Source organism: Pristis pectinata, chromosome 22 (assembly GCF_009764475.1).
Source record: "Pristis pectinata isolate sPriPec2 chromosome 22, sPriPec2.1.pri, whole genome shotgun sequence".
NCBI classification, from domain to species: domain Eukaryota; kingdom Metazoa; phylum Chordata; class Chondrichthyes; order Rhinopristiformes; family Pristidae; genus Pristis; species Pristis pectinata.
The window spans coordinates 27512038-27527266 of NC_067426.1; the positions used below are offsets into that span (position 1 = coordinate 27512038).

The 15229-nt window shown below is 38.8% G+C and overlaps 1 protein-coding gene across 7 annotated transcripts in view; it reads left to right on the forward strand.

Moving 5' to 3' along the window:
* Window positions 1-15229, forward strand: part of LOC127581876 (uncharacterized) — a 43052-nt gene continuing 27823 nt past the window's right edge. For 2 of the 7 annotated variants that reach the window (XM_052036695.1, XM_052036702.1), the window contains exons 1-4: window positions 1-143; window positions 3324-3448; window positions 4079-4266; window positions 6040-6087. In XM_052036695.1, coding sequence (XP_051892655.1) covers window positions 4189-4266; window positions 6040-6087 — 126 coding nt within the window. In that variant the 5' untranslated portion in view covers window positions 1-143; window positions 3324-3448; window positions 4079-4188. Of the gene's footprint in view, window positions 144-3088; window positions 3449-4078; window positions 4267-6039; window positions 6088-15229 lie in introns of all 7 variants that reach the window. The other 5 variants (XM_052036699.1, XM_052036696.1, XM_052036701.1 and 2 more) reach the window with 5 other exon arrangements.

Sequence of the window (15229 nt, forward strand, 5' to 3'; positions counted from 1 at the left end):
ACTACTGCTGCTCAGAATGACCATATATTAAAACTCAGACAAAACGTGAGGTTGCAGTAACCTGCACGGGATTCCGATACGAATGAATAGACAAGATTTGCTCACGAAAGATCTTTCTATTTTTGTTCAACTGAACTTGAAAGGTAGGAATTCTTGTTTTCTTTTAGGAGATTGCACATCTTCATACTGCCTGGATAAGGATTGAAGTTAGTGGTAGAAATGCGGTGACTTTCTTGTCTTTTGTTGTACCTTTTTATTCTATTCTCATTGACTTCTCCTTCCTACAATAACGTTATGTTGGTTACTGTATCAGTTGCCAGCAGGGCAAGTGCAGTAAGATAGCTGGCTCCTTGGATAAGCTCAAAAAGATAATGAGTTTTTTCATGGTATCCCATCTAAGAACCTGAAGCTAGGGAATTAAATGTAAATGTAATTAAATGCAATGTATAAAGTACAAATAATGTCAAATGTGCTGCATGTATTATTTCAGTTGCACTTCTTCTAATTCATGCAAAGTGCTTACCATATTTTAAATAAACCGGTTAAGAGCTTAACAGATCTTAACACAGACATAAAATCAGCATTAGCTTAGTTAACAAAGGAAAATGATCAGATAATAAAATATTCCTTTCTTTAAGACGTAGAAGACCACTATAATTTGTAAAGTTACTGATTGATACTGCTTATTGAACATTGTGCAACACACTGTAAGTTTCTACGAATATGTCTGTAAATGAACATATTCAGGACATCAGAGGAAGATAAATAGGAATTTAGGGCTACAAGAAAGGCGTCAAATTTGATAATGGTTTATTATTGTCACGTGCACCGAGATAAAAAAAACTTTTGTTTACGTGCCATCCAGGCAGATCATGCCATACATACATCAAGTACATCAAGATAGTAAAAAGAAAACAATGCAGAATATAGTGTAGGAGAAAGTGCAGTGCAGATAAACAAATAAAGTGCAAGGACCACGGGGAGGTAGATTGAGAGTTTAAGAGTTCAACTTTAGCGTATGAGAGTTACGTTCAAGAGGCTGATAACAGTGGGATAGAAGCTGTCCTTGAGTTTGGTGGTTCTAAATAAGCTTTACTTAGAATTTTTATTTAGTTTTTCCTTGTGAACTTGTGATAATTATTTTTATGTGTAAGTAGAATTGTTGTTCTTTTTAACTCAACCATGTTTGTTCCTTATTTCTGTTACCTTCTGATTTAAAATTTATTTACATTTAAGAGGAAATCTGAAAGTGTGAGGAAGGAGGGGCAGGGAGCTTGGTGGGTGAGAAGAAAGACAAGTAGAACAGGGGCATTATAATAAAATCACTGCATGGACTTCATGGATATTTAGAGTTGGTACTAATGCTGATCTATCCTCTTGTGCCAAACCTGATACTTTACTCACCTGTCTCCTACCCAATGTGTCAACGTTTGTTTAATTTGTCATAAAATATAAAGTGGCTACAAAATACAAAGGAGGAAAATATGAAATTGTTATAATCCTATTTGGAGAGATCCAATTCATTTTGAAAATCTTTGAAAGCAATGCAAAGCATGTTAAGAATTAAACATAAGAGCTGTCAGCACAACCAAGAACAAGAGAAATGTTGTATTTATTTATTAATGTTTAGCTAAAATTAATTGCAATAGCAGAACACTAAACTGCTGCTGCTTTAATACCTCTAAGCCAGCAGAGAGCGGGAAATGGCTTGTGTAGAATTTGCATTTTACCATCACCACTAGTTTAGGCCAAAACTGTTACTGCACGTCCCATTTCTGTGTTATTTCTAAAACTTCCATCTGGCACGACCTTTCTGAAAAGATGTCAAACACGTTGCATGCAAATTTGTGGTACTCTTGTATATTACATCCTTAAATGGAATTTTCATAAACCAGTTAGAAAATATACCAAGTTGGAAAATAAGAATGAAACTACTGTCACAAAGTTCAAAAACTACCCATGAAAAATCATCAGCCATCAATCACCCATAAGTAGCAAAAAAAGCAGAATAGAAACCAAACTTACTTATTACGAATTATATTAGCCCTTGATTTTTTACTGAAAATAAGTGTAAGGACTTGCATGGGTCAACAGCGACTTGTATGCCCCACTGGACTTTGCAGCAATGCAGTACTCCTTCCCCACTGTGCCAAAATCCATTGTAGATTGCGTTAAAATATAATGAATGTGATTGAACCCACAACATTCATGTGACTTCATGTGGCTCCTTTTGCAAGTCAAATCGATATGCCACCACTTTTAAGGGTGGTGAGGGAAATCTGGTCTTCAGAAGCCATCTTGACCCAACCTTTTCTTGGGCTGTATCAATTTAGATCCTAAAATATACTTTTTATGTGACTGCCATTGATAATTTTTATTTTTTACCTTCCCTGTTTTTTTTGTGTAATTGAGTGGAAGAGATAATGTTCTTGTGCCTGCAAATTCATAAAGATGTGTTGAAAATTGCCTCCCCCAGATAATCCATATGTTTATGACACATTCCATTCATAGTCTGGCCTCTAATCCTTCTGATCACATTTGAATGTAAGGGTTTAAGCACTATGGGGGAAATGGAAGTGGAGTATTTCTGTACTGCTATAGTTACTTAGTGATTGGTAACTACAACAGTGGAATAATGGACATCCAGCAGGGAGAGCTATACTCAAATTCAGGCCTCCAGTGACAAGTACACAATAGCTCACTTGACAAACTGAGTTTCAGTAGCTGATAGCCAGGCTTCAGCACAAATGTGAAAAATGTTGATTCCAGAAATGTAACCAAAGGCCCAAGCAGTTGGCTACAACTAGAAAAGAAGTAAAACATCTGTCCTCTGTTTTTGTGGAATTGAATTTCAGAAGTTCAACCTGCATGCTCTACTAAAATCCCACATTTTGCAGATACAACAGAGAATGAATTTCCAGACTTCTATAGTTCTCTAGTTCAGGACAAGACTAGGTGTCCCAGTTTTTAATGGCTAGATTGGGTTTTCTAATGTACTGAGGAAAAATGCTATACCATTTGTTCCCTTGATTGGGTTTTCTAATGTACTGAGGAAAAATGCTATACCGTTTGTTCCCTTGTGGTCCAGGGTGCATTCTTTCACTGGAAGCCCAACTGTAGCACTTCAGCATGGCTGAGTACCGCCTAGGGTCTGGATGTAATATATCCCATGGCATTATCTTTAGAAGGGCAGCCAAAGTTTCCATTCAATTTTAATCCCTCAATCAACATACAAAAACAGGTAACCTGGCCATTATCACATTCCTTTTTGTGGGGGGCCTGCTGTGTGCAAATCAACTGTTGCATTTCTTACATTGTACCAGTGATTGCATTTTTCAAACAACTTCTCACTGAAGACAAGAGAGACTGTAGATGTTCGAATCTGGAACAAAAAACAGAACTCTGGAAGAACTCAGCAGGTCAAGCAGCATCTGTGGAGGCAAAAGGTGTAAGTCGACATCTTGGGTTGAAAGCCTGCATCAGGACTGGGAGGGAAGGGGAAATATTGGCAGCATGTAACAGTATGAGATGGCAGTGAGGTGGGATAGCGGTTTGTAAGTGATAGAACCAAATGGAGAGGGGATGATGGGTAGATGGAACCAGGCGAGGCGAGGGGAATGGCAGAGGTGGGAGAGGTGAACAAAAGGAGAAGAAAACTAGGTGGACGGGTGAGTGTCTGTGGGAGGACAACACGGAATGTGGGTCACCTGAAAATGGAAAATTCAACGTTAATGCCTTTGGGCTGTAAGCTACTCAAGCGCAACATAAGATGTCATTCTTCCAATTTGTATTTGGCTTCTCCGTAGCAGTGGAGGTTGGTATGGGAGTGGGAAGGAGAGTTAAAATGATAGGCAACCAGAAGCTTGAGATGCTCGTTGTGGGACTCACTGACTGTGAAATGCATTGAGATATCCTAAGGATGTGAAAACAAATCTGCTTTCATTTATTTGCGCTTAATTAAGGAACTGAGAAGCTACCTCACATAATTATTACATAATTATAAACCAGACAAACATGTTTATCATACGCTTTGAATTGATGTGACATATAATGCACTTTGTGTTGAAATCTCTTTCAGCCTTATCACCAAAGCAGATCCCCACAGGTTCCTCATTGTGAAAACGATACAGCTGACATTTATCAATCGAGAAGCAGATGTAAGATTGACACGACAGGTGCCCAGCAGACATGGCCTTACACTACACATGGTCTGCCTTATGGAAGATTCTCGGCAGGGTTTTAAACTGGTGGAGACTGATGCTGGTGGTACTGATTTCCTTTATCTTTGTAAACTTCAGTTTCTAGCATGGCCATAAAATATTTTACTAAAATAGATTTTTTTTTACATCTCCTCATGTTCATCTGTCCCTGTTGAGATAGTTGGTTACCTGTTTATTTATAGAAACCTAGAAAAAAGAAACAGGAATAGGTCATTCAGCCCTTCAAGCCTGCTCCACAATATGGCTTATCATCCAAATTCAATACTCTAATCCATCTTTTTTCCCCCTTTCCCTTGACCTCTCTGTGGCCCTAAGAACAATAGCTGACTCTTTCTCGAGTGTGTTCAATGATATGGTTTCAATTGCTTTCTGTGGTCGAGAATTCCACAGGTTCACCACTCTCTGGGAGAAGAAATGCCTCCTCATCTCAGACTGTGGTTTACCCCTTAACCTTAGACTATGACCTCTGGTCCAGGACTCCACTACCATCGGGACCATCCTTCCTGCATCTAATTTGTTCAGTCCTAATTTGTAGATTTCTATGAGATCCCCTTTCATTCTTCTCAACTCTAGTGACTATTATCCTAATTAACCCAATCTCTCTTCATAAATCACATTCAAATATGTCTTGTCAACTGTTTTTATTTATGCAGAATGCTGACATAGTAACTAAACAAAATCATTGATGTTTACTAATGAAGTATGGTTTTATTTCATTGAACAGTGGATTAATAGCATCATTTCTGACGATTATGTAACTCAGCCTAAACAGACTGAATGTTCCACAGAGATAAGATCTTTATTAGTCAAATGTACTTTGAAACACACAGTGAAATGCATCTTTGGCATAGAATGTTCTGGGGGCAGACCGCAAGTGTCACCATGCGTTCCTGCGCCAACATAGCATGCCCACAACTTCCTAACCCGTACGTCTTTGGAATGTGGGAGGATACCTGAGCACCCGGAGGAAACCCACGCAGGTACAGGAAGAATGTACAAACTCCTTGCAGACAGTGGCCGGAATTGAACCCAGATCACTGGTGCTGTAATAGCGTTACGCTAACCGCAACACTACCGTCTGTACAGGTTCAGAAGTTATGCGGATGGTGATGTGGTTAGATCTCATCTGGAATACTGCATTCAGTTCCAAGCACTGTAACTCAAGGATGTTGAAAAGCCATAAACTACAAATGCTTGAAATCTGAAATAAAAATGCTGGAAATACTCAGCAGGTCAGGCAGCATTCCAAAATCTTCTGTTTATAAACCAGAGACATATTGGCCTTGGAGAAGCATAAAAATAATACCTAATCTAAAACTTAATTTCCAAAAATGGAATTTGGATTTTGGATTCTGGAGGGAGGAGCTCTGCAAACTGCACTGCATGCTACTTTAATTCAAAACGTGAGAGAAACTGGTTGTATTCTCCTGACTGTAGAAGGTTAACCATTAATTCAATTCTTGCTCTCAAAGTGTCAAAAGATTTGGTAGAGTATATGGAAGGATATTATTGTCTCTGATGGGCAAACCCAAAAGAAGGGAGCATAAAGTGTATTCAGGAATGATCTCAGGAAACATTGTAGATCTGGAGCCTCTCCTTCCAAAATCTATTGAAGCATGGGATACTTGAAAATTTTCAAATTATTTTTGGGTGGGGGTGGGGGGGAAGGAATTGCACCGAAGTTTACAGAATTGAGGCAGAGTTAAGATCTGGATCACCCATGATTTCATTAAATAGCAGAGCAGGCTCATGAGGCTGAATGGACTACCATAATCCTATGAACTTTTTGAATGTCAGTTTTCTTTTACCATGTTCACAGCCCAAGTTGAAACCCAAGATTGAGCCTTTCTCCTACTGGACAACTAAAGTAAGTATTACTTTTTCTTAATAGTGCTGGTTAAAATGGATGGCTAAGAAATAAGAACTTGGGGAATTTTGTGTTTATTGTTACATTCAATGGTTATGATTAAACAAAAAGTGGACATCACCTGGTTTTAGCTTCATGATATAATCCAGGAACAAGTCCACCAGTTTGCTCAGCTTGAGTTGCCTGTCATAGCACAGGCCAATGAGACTTCAATGAGGATTTTATGAGGAAAGAGTGTGGGTGTTGGAATAGTTGGTCAGACATTTAAAAATAGCTTCTGTGTGTGAACCCTTCAATGGTCAAGTGTATATTGAATGATATGATATTTTGATGTGTGTAGCATTGGATGAAAAGTGCAACTAATATCTATGGAACAGTGTTGGCAAAAGTCAGCAATCTTTAGGAAAGGAAGAATAAAAGGTGTTGTTGGTGATGACCGTGGATACCCTAGGGAATGGGGAGAGGAAGAACGTGTAATTCAAAGAGAAAAAGAATATAAATTGAAAAGATTAATGTGAGCCATACAGTTAGAACTGTTTGGTTTGGCTGTTGTCATCTAGTTTTCTAAATTACAGATGCCTACTTGATGGAAGTAAAGGAGCTTTCTGTTTTCATGTTAATGAGATACACTATTGTGTTGGTCTGGTACACATAAAAATATGAAATGTATCTTTCAGTGGAGCATCATGTTTACTTAAGTATCACCAGAAACAGTCTCCTAACATGTAGTATTGCTGAACATTGTCCCCATACCAGGCTACTGGCATCCAAAAACACTGATGTGCCAAATGAATACGATGTGTGATTATTTCATGCATCGTAAAGATAAATATTTAGGATTTCCACGGACAGATAATTCAGGATGGATTAAAATTAAGTATAATTAGATAAAAAAGAATGGTTAAAATGTCAAAAAAAATTGAAAGGACAGAATAGATGAAAGAAGATTTTCTTTACATTAACTGAGGGGTGTCAAACAAGAGACAAGGCCCAGAAACAAACATCTTAAAAACAAAGAAGAAATTTCTTTCCACAGAAACTTGTGACAAGTTAGTGGTTGAGCCAGAAATTTTGTCCGTGTTCAGAATTTGATTGAATAGGTGGATGCTGAAAATTACTATGTCAGAATTATGAGCATAGGCCAGGTAAATGTGATTAAAAATTGCTCATTTAGCTAAATAGCCTATCACTTATGTATATATAATAGTTCATCCCAAGACTCAGCCAAACGTACATGTAAAACTTATCTGATATGCACCATTTCACAATTCAACTAAATTCAATCTGTGTTTAAAAGAGGGTTAAAGTGAGACATGGCTACATTTAACAATCCAGGACGCTTATTATCCAACGTGTTGTGATTTTCATCTTAGTAAGTGTTTTATTATTGTATTAGAGAATATTTTTATTGCTTGATCTAAATGTGAAACTTCAATAATGTACAAAAAGTTACCAGAATTAAACAGAACGAAAATAAAGGACACAATCCCTTTTGAGGTCATCTCTATTGTTTAGATACTTAAATGGAAATTATTACTAAAAATTCTAGAATGAAAAGGTTTTAAGTGTACAAAATTTTTAAAATTCAGATATTTGAAGTCACTATTTCAGTGTCATGATTTAATCAGCATGCAATCGATTAAAGCCATACAGATGCTTTATAAGAAAAACAAAGGACAAGAATGGTCACTTTTTTCATTCTTGTCCATATCTGTTAACCTCCTGACATCTTTGCCCTTGAAGCTGTTGCAGATGATACCCTTCATTTTCTGAAAATCTCTTAAGGGAAATATTCCAACTTTATTTTCCCATTTTATACTGCAACTGCTGGTGCTATATTTAAATCTATATATAAAGTATATGCCTTGTCTAATACATTTATGTATATTTTATGTATAACACTGAGGTAGAAATGAATCTATAAATATTTCAAAGTCAAAATCAAATTTATTGTCATGTGCACAAGTACACGTATGCACAGGTGCAATGATAAACTTACTTGCAGCAGCATCACAGGCATATAGCATCAGATACACAACATTCAGAAGAAAAACATAAATTAACATAAAGAAACAAAGTCCATTGTAGTGCAAAGTGGTCATAGTGTTACTATATTGAGGTAGTGATTCAGGTTGTGCAGGTTGATTCAGGAGCCAAGTGGTTGAAGGGAATTAGCTGTTCTTAAATCTGGTGGTGTGGGACCTCAAGCTTCTGTATCTTCTGCCTGATGGTAGATCTTTGATGATAGATGTTTCCTTCTTGAGACAGCACCACATGTAGATACTATCAGTGGTGGGGAGGGATGTGCCCGTGATGTATTGGGCTGAGTCCACTACTCAGAATCAGATTCTCTGATTCTCTGCAGCATCTCACATTCCTGCACTATCAAATTGCTGTACCAGACGGCAATGCAACCAGTCAGGATACTTTCAACAGTACATCTGTAAATAATTGCTGAAAGAGAAACTTTCACCCAACCTGTCTATCAGTGAAGCAAAGTCAGTGGGATGTAACGTTCCACAGGATAGAAAGCCAGTGTTGTACCTGTCCAGTGAACTTCCTGCCCAGAGTTTCAGGTTATAATTAAATCTCTGACTGCAATACTTATTTGAATATTTGATTTTGCACTGTAGTAAAATAATTTCATTCTCTCCACTCAGGAAGTCTAGATTCCAGCCTTAATTAGTGGACATTAACTTTGTTGGTTTATCGTGACTAGGCACTTGTTTGGTAAAAGTGCAGTGATCCACAACAGGAATGTAATTGCAATATTACCTCCCCTACTAAAGTTGTATCAGGATTATGGACCTTGTCCTTATTTGTCCTGATTTGGCTCATGGCTCACAGCTCTGCAGCAGAATGTTTACAGGCTCAGGCCCACAGTCCAATTTCTTAAGTCATCTCTGGAAGGGTTCACCATAATTAGAGCATTTCCAGCTCTTCCTCTGCTGACTAAACACATTACACAACTGTTCATTTTCACTCCACTGTACCATTTCAAAAGGAGACAAGTCTTTGCCAACCATGTAACCAGCAGGTGTATCTTGGCTGCCACCATGTGCTCCTTCTCACCTAAGCACTGTGACTCACTCAGTGCTACTCGTCAAGCTCATAAATCACATTGCCTAAAAGGCAGGTTGCCGCACAGCTGGGTCAGACTTTGGATGAGGTGCTTCAGACTATTTTTCTGCTCCTGTGAATGGTTTCAGAGCTGACCAGCAGGTAATGTGTCCAGAGTGTGTCTTCAGTCAGAGTTGGTATTATACTGTGGTGAGTGTGTGATGTTTGTGGGGTTATGCATTTGACTGTGTGAAAGTAAATGAGCAGCAAAGCAAATATTAGAAGATGAATGGTACCTTGAAATTTTCTGATATCTCTTGCATTCTGTAGCTATTTTAATGCTCTTATATTCAATGGTCTGCACCATCATTTCTTGGAAAAGGTCTGGAATTGCTGATCAGTAATTTTCCTCTACTATTTACAATCTTGTCATGTTGAAAAGTGCGTTAATATTATAGGAAAACTACAAGCAGAGTAGACTATACACACCAGTACCCAGAACTTTGAAGCTTTGCATCAAGGTTTTGGACTGTAAGTTGCATTTAAGTAAATGTCCAGTTGGAGTATAAACAGTACAAAAAGCTATAAAATTCAAAGAACATTTGTAACTCAGCAGCATTGCAACAGTCAATAGGCAAGAATTTGGCACATACACAGTTGGACCATCTACATTGTAAATCATTGCATTGGATAATCTTTCCTTAATAGCTTTCCTAATTGTGCCATGCTCTGTGTTGCAATCATAGGAGTAAAGCAGATCATGGCCATTGTCATCTGCCTGACTTGCTAAACAACCACCCACTGTGTAGTTGCAAAAAGGATATTTCTTCAGCACCAACCAATTTGTCAATCCTCAAAATGGAGATATTTTGTGTGCTTTCTCATCTCCTTGCCTTTCTGTGTTTACCCTTCCTATAGCTTGTTCAACCAATTATTTGTGCTTTTGAAAAACATTTGGAGAGCCTGAAAAATAAACTTTAAGGCATTGCATAGGCTGAAACCATATATAACCTACATAATAATTACTTACCCTCAAATGACAACATCCCTGTAAATTGTAAATATAAAACTGCAGATGCTGGAAATCTGCAAAAAAATAGAAAATGCTTGGAAAAACTCAACAGATCGGGCAGTATCTGTAGAAAGAGAAATGGTCAACATTTCAGGCCCAGAACCTCTTGCCAGAACTGAGAAAGTGAGAAACAAGTTAGTCTAAGCAGCAGAGAAGGTGGAGGAGGGAGATGGATGGAACAAAGGGAGTTTCTCTGATGGTGTGAAATAATGTTGCTCTTAAACAGCAGTTAAAATCAGATTAAGCTTATTTGTCTGTGTAATGTGTTGCTAATGTCGTACAGTCTGTGGAATGTTGTATAGACTGGCCTGCTGGGACATATTCATCAAGTCAGACCATATAGAAAAGAAAAGGATGGTAGGCAAATATGGCCAATATTTGTGCAAACAGAAAGAGCAAGTTATCTAAAGTTGAAGAATTTGATATTGGGTCCTGCAGTCTGCAATGCCCCCAGATGGAAGACAAGGTGTTGTTCCTTGAGCTTGCATTGGGCCTCATTTCAACAATGCAGGAGGCCACAGAGAGTAAGGTCCAGGGAACAGATGCCTCACCGCCACCCATATCATTGTGATCCAAGGTCACAGGCACTTCTCCAGAATGAGAAATACACTGGGAAGTCGTCACCCACCTGCCCCTGATGGTGAAATCAAGGGCACGAGGGCAATTTGTGCCTGGAAGTGCCCAAGAAATTTCCAGAGTGACATAGAATAACTCTCAAATGGTCATTATCACATTTCATTCAGGAAAGAATCAATTGCAACAGCTTCAACAAACCACTGATGTATCAATACCACAGTGCCTGGTAATTAAGATATTATTTTTTTGTTAAGACTAATAAGGGAAATTCAAAGACATCTTGAGCAATGCCTGATGATTAGTAGGTTAATACCTTGGAATTTGAATTAAACTTCAAAAATCAGAGCCTGGCAGATGGAAAGTGGATGGATCAGGAGCCAACAATTAAGCAGTTGGATAGACCCTTTGCCTGTGATGGAAACCAATCAATAATTCATAGAACAATAACAAAAAATAATATGATAAGAATCTGGTTTCTCAAAAGTACTGATTGAACAGACAAAGCACAGTGCAGTAATCAGGTTTTACAATTTCTCCCTATTTTCAGTTCAAACTCTTTGGTATTCTGTACCCATTTCAATTAAACTCTGTACAAGCAAGGTTAAAAGCAGGTTTCTCGTTTCAGTCCAATCCACCTGTAGTTCCACCCTGCATATGGCTACGCTACATTGTTCCCTAATATAACACAGGCATTATTTCATGTAATGAAGTTGGTTTTATATTATGTATCTACTTTATATTCTGGCTTACTGACATAACCTTGGACTGACAAGGAAATCTTTATATATGGATTGTTTTTAAGTATCACATTTAAACAAGGATAGGTTAACCATACAACGTGTATATATATTACATATACAGCACAGTATATAAAATATACAGTCCAACGTTCAAATGAAGTTTACATTCTGACGTTGCTATGCCACTGTGGTGACAGTATGAATTAATAATTACAGTTCAAAAACTGAGTTCATACTTTTCATTTGTGACTCCTCAACCCGCACCCTAACTTAACAGTTTCAGGTAAGAAACATCTGAAAAGTCAGACACTTAAGAAACAATTTGGCCCACGAAGCTTTTTTTTCACTACTTGCGGTTCAAGTACTCCAGTGCTTCTCTTGCTACCTTGCGTGGCAGGTTGTCCTTACAGCTCTTCGAAAAAATGTGTTTCTTCCTTTCAATTCCACACAGGAGACATCTCACAAGCTTCCTTTATCCTCTGTGGACTTAATGCTTCTCACCTTCAAATGATCATAATAGATATTATGCAAACTTTGCTTAAGATTATGCATGTTGATCAGAAAATTCATTACATCAATAGATTAGGCATTGTTTGTTTACAAATAATGAAAGCCAAGTCTAAATTAAAAAGGAATAAATAGTCTGTGTTAAGATTCAAGCATTCTATTGCTTTAAATAAATAGCAACCTTTTTGGATTATAATAAACAATGTTTTTTTATTTTGCATTGGAATTACTGCACTTTTTAAACAGAGAACCATAAAAACAGATTGAAAGATCTTCTACAAAAATGTAGAAAGGAAATTAGCCTCAGACAGAAAAAGAGTCATGGTCATAGAGTCATAGAGTAATACAGCACAGAAACAGACCTTTCAGCCCAACTCGTCCATGCCGACCAAGATACCCATCTAAGCTAGTCCCATTTGGTTCCCACCTGTTTTAGGAAGACCACTATCATCCCAGTACCAAAGAAAAGCAAGGTAACATGCCTCAATGATGACTGACCAGTGGCTCTGACATCCACCAGTGCTTTGAGAGGATGGTCATGCCACGCATCAACTCCAGCCTACCAGACAACCTGGACCCATTGCAATTCACCTATCACCGAAACAAGTCTACAGCGGATGCCACTTCCCTGGCCCTACACTCAGCTCTGAAGCATCTGGGCAGTAAAGACACCTACGTTAAGCTATTGTTTATTGACTACAGCTCTGCCTTCAATACAATAATCCCAAGCAAGCTTGTCATCAAACTCCAAGACATAGGACTCAACACCTCCCTCTGTAACTGGATCTTTGACTTTCTAACAAACAGACCGCAATCAGTGAAGATAGGCAGCAATACCTCCGGCACGATTATTCTCAACACTGGTGCCCCACAAGGCTGTGTCCTCAACCCTCCACTCTACTCCCTATACACTCAAGACTGTGCGGCCAGATTCTGCTCAAACTCCATCTACAAGTTTGCAGATGATATCACTGTTGTAAGCCGTATCTCAAACAGCGATGAGTCGGAGTACAGGAAAGAGATAGAGAGCTTAGTGGAATGGTGTCATGACAACAACCTTTCCCTCAATGTCAACAAAACTAAAGAGCTGGTCATTGACTTCAGGAAAGGGGGTGGTGCACATACACCTGTCTACATCAATGGTGCTGAGGTGGAGAGAGTTGAGAGCTTCAAGTTCCTGGGAGTCAACATCACCAACAGCCTGTCCTGGTCAAATCACGTAGATGCCATGACAAAGAAAGCTCACCAGTGCCTCTACTTCCTCAGGAGGCTAAAGAGATTTGGTTTGTCCCCTTTGACTCTCACCAAATATTACCGATGCACCATAGAAAGCATCCTATCTGGATGTATCACAGCTTGGTATGGCAACTGCTCTGCCCAGGACAGCAAGAAACTGCAGAGAGTTGTGGACACAGCCCAGCACATCACGGACACCAGCCTCCCCTCCTTGGACTCTGTCTTTACCTCTCGTTGTCTTGGTGAAGCAGCCAGCATAATCAAAGATGCCACCCACCCGGGACATTCTCTCTTCTTTCCTCTTCCATCAGGTAGAAGATACAAGAGCCTCTGAGGGCACGTATCACCAGACTTAAGGACAGCTTCTACCCCACTGTGATAAGACTATTGAACGGTTCCCTTATACAATGAGATGGACTATGACCTCACGATCTACCTTGTTGTGACCTTGCACCTTATTGCACTGCACTTTCTCTGTAGCTGTGACACTTTACTCTGTACTGTTGTGGTTTCACCTGTACTACGTCAATGCACTCTGTACTAACTCAATGTAACTGCACTGTGTAATGAATTGATCTATATGAACGGTATACGAGACAAGTTTTTCACTGTACCTTGGTACAAGTGACAATAATAAACCAATACCAATATCAATTTGCCCATGTTTCACCCATATCCCTCTAAGCCTTTCCTATCCATGTACCTGTCCAAGTGTATTTTAAACGTTGTTATTGTACCTGCCTCAGCCACTTCTATATACCCACCACCCTCTGCATGAAGTAGTTGCCCCTCAGGACCCTTTTAAACCTTTCCCCTCTCACCTTAAACCTATACCCTCCAGCTTTTGATTTACTTTCCCTGGGGAAAAGACTGTGTGCATTCACGTTATAATAGAGAATAAAGATGTGGCAGAGAAATTTAACAGACATTTTGTGTCTGTCTTCATCAGAAGAATACACAAAAATCCACCTGCATATAACAGATGACTCCCATCTAGAGTAAGCGAGGAACTCAAGCAAAAAACATATTGGAGGAGTTAATGGGACTTAAAGGTAATAAGACCTCGCGAGTTGATGACGTATATCCTAGGGATTGAAGGAGATGCTCATGAAGATTGTGGATGCTCTGGTTATCATCTTCCAAACATCTGTGGATTCTTGAATGGCTCCCGGAGTTTATAAGGTTGGAAATGCATTTAAGAAAGGAGAGGCTATGGACCAGTTAGCCTGATTCCATAAGTAGAGAAAATCAACGATTGAGGAGGTTGTATCAGGACATCTGGAAAATACTAATAGCATTTGGCAGGGTCCACATGGGGGAAAGAGAAAGGGAATAAAAGAAAAATCATCTGTGACAAACCTGTCTGAATATATTGAGTCTGTAACTGGCAGAATAGATAAAGGTGAATTAGATGATATGGTGACTTTGGACTTCCTGAAAATCTGCAAGAAGCCTAAAGTCCCACACCACGGGGTTCAAGAACAGTTACTTCCCTTCAACCATTTGGTTCTTGAACCAACCTGCACAACCCTAATCGCTATCTCAGTGTAGCAACACGATGACCACTTTGACCACTTGCACTACAATGGACTTTGTTTTTTTTTGTTCTAATTGTGTTCTTTGTTGTATAATTTTGTAACATTATACATTTAATTTATGTTTTCTTGTGAATGTTGTGTATCTGATGCCTTGTGCCTGTGATGCTGCTGCAAGTAAGTTTTTCATTTGCATACATGTACTTGTGCATTTGACAATAAACTCGACTTTTGACTTTTTGACTTTTGGAGTGGGTAAGGCGCCACACAAAGGATTATCAGACAAAATTAGAACACACGGAATTGGGGTAATATAGTGGTGTGGATTGAGGATCGGTTAACAGATAGAAAACAGGGTAAGAATAAGTGTGATGTTTTCAGGTTGGAGAGGTCTGAACAGTGAGGTGCAGCAGAGC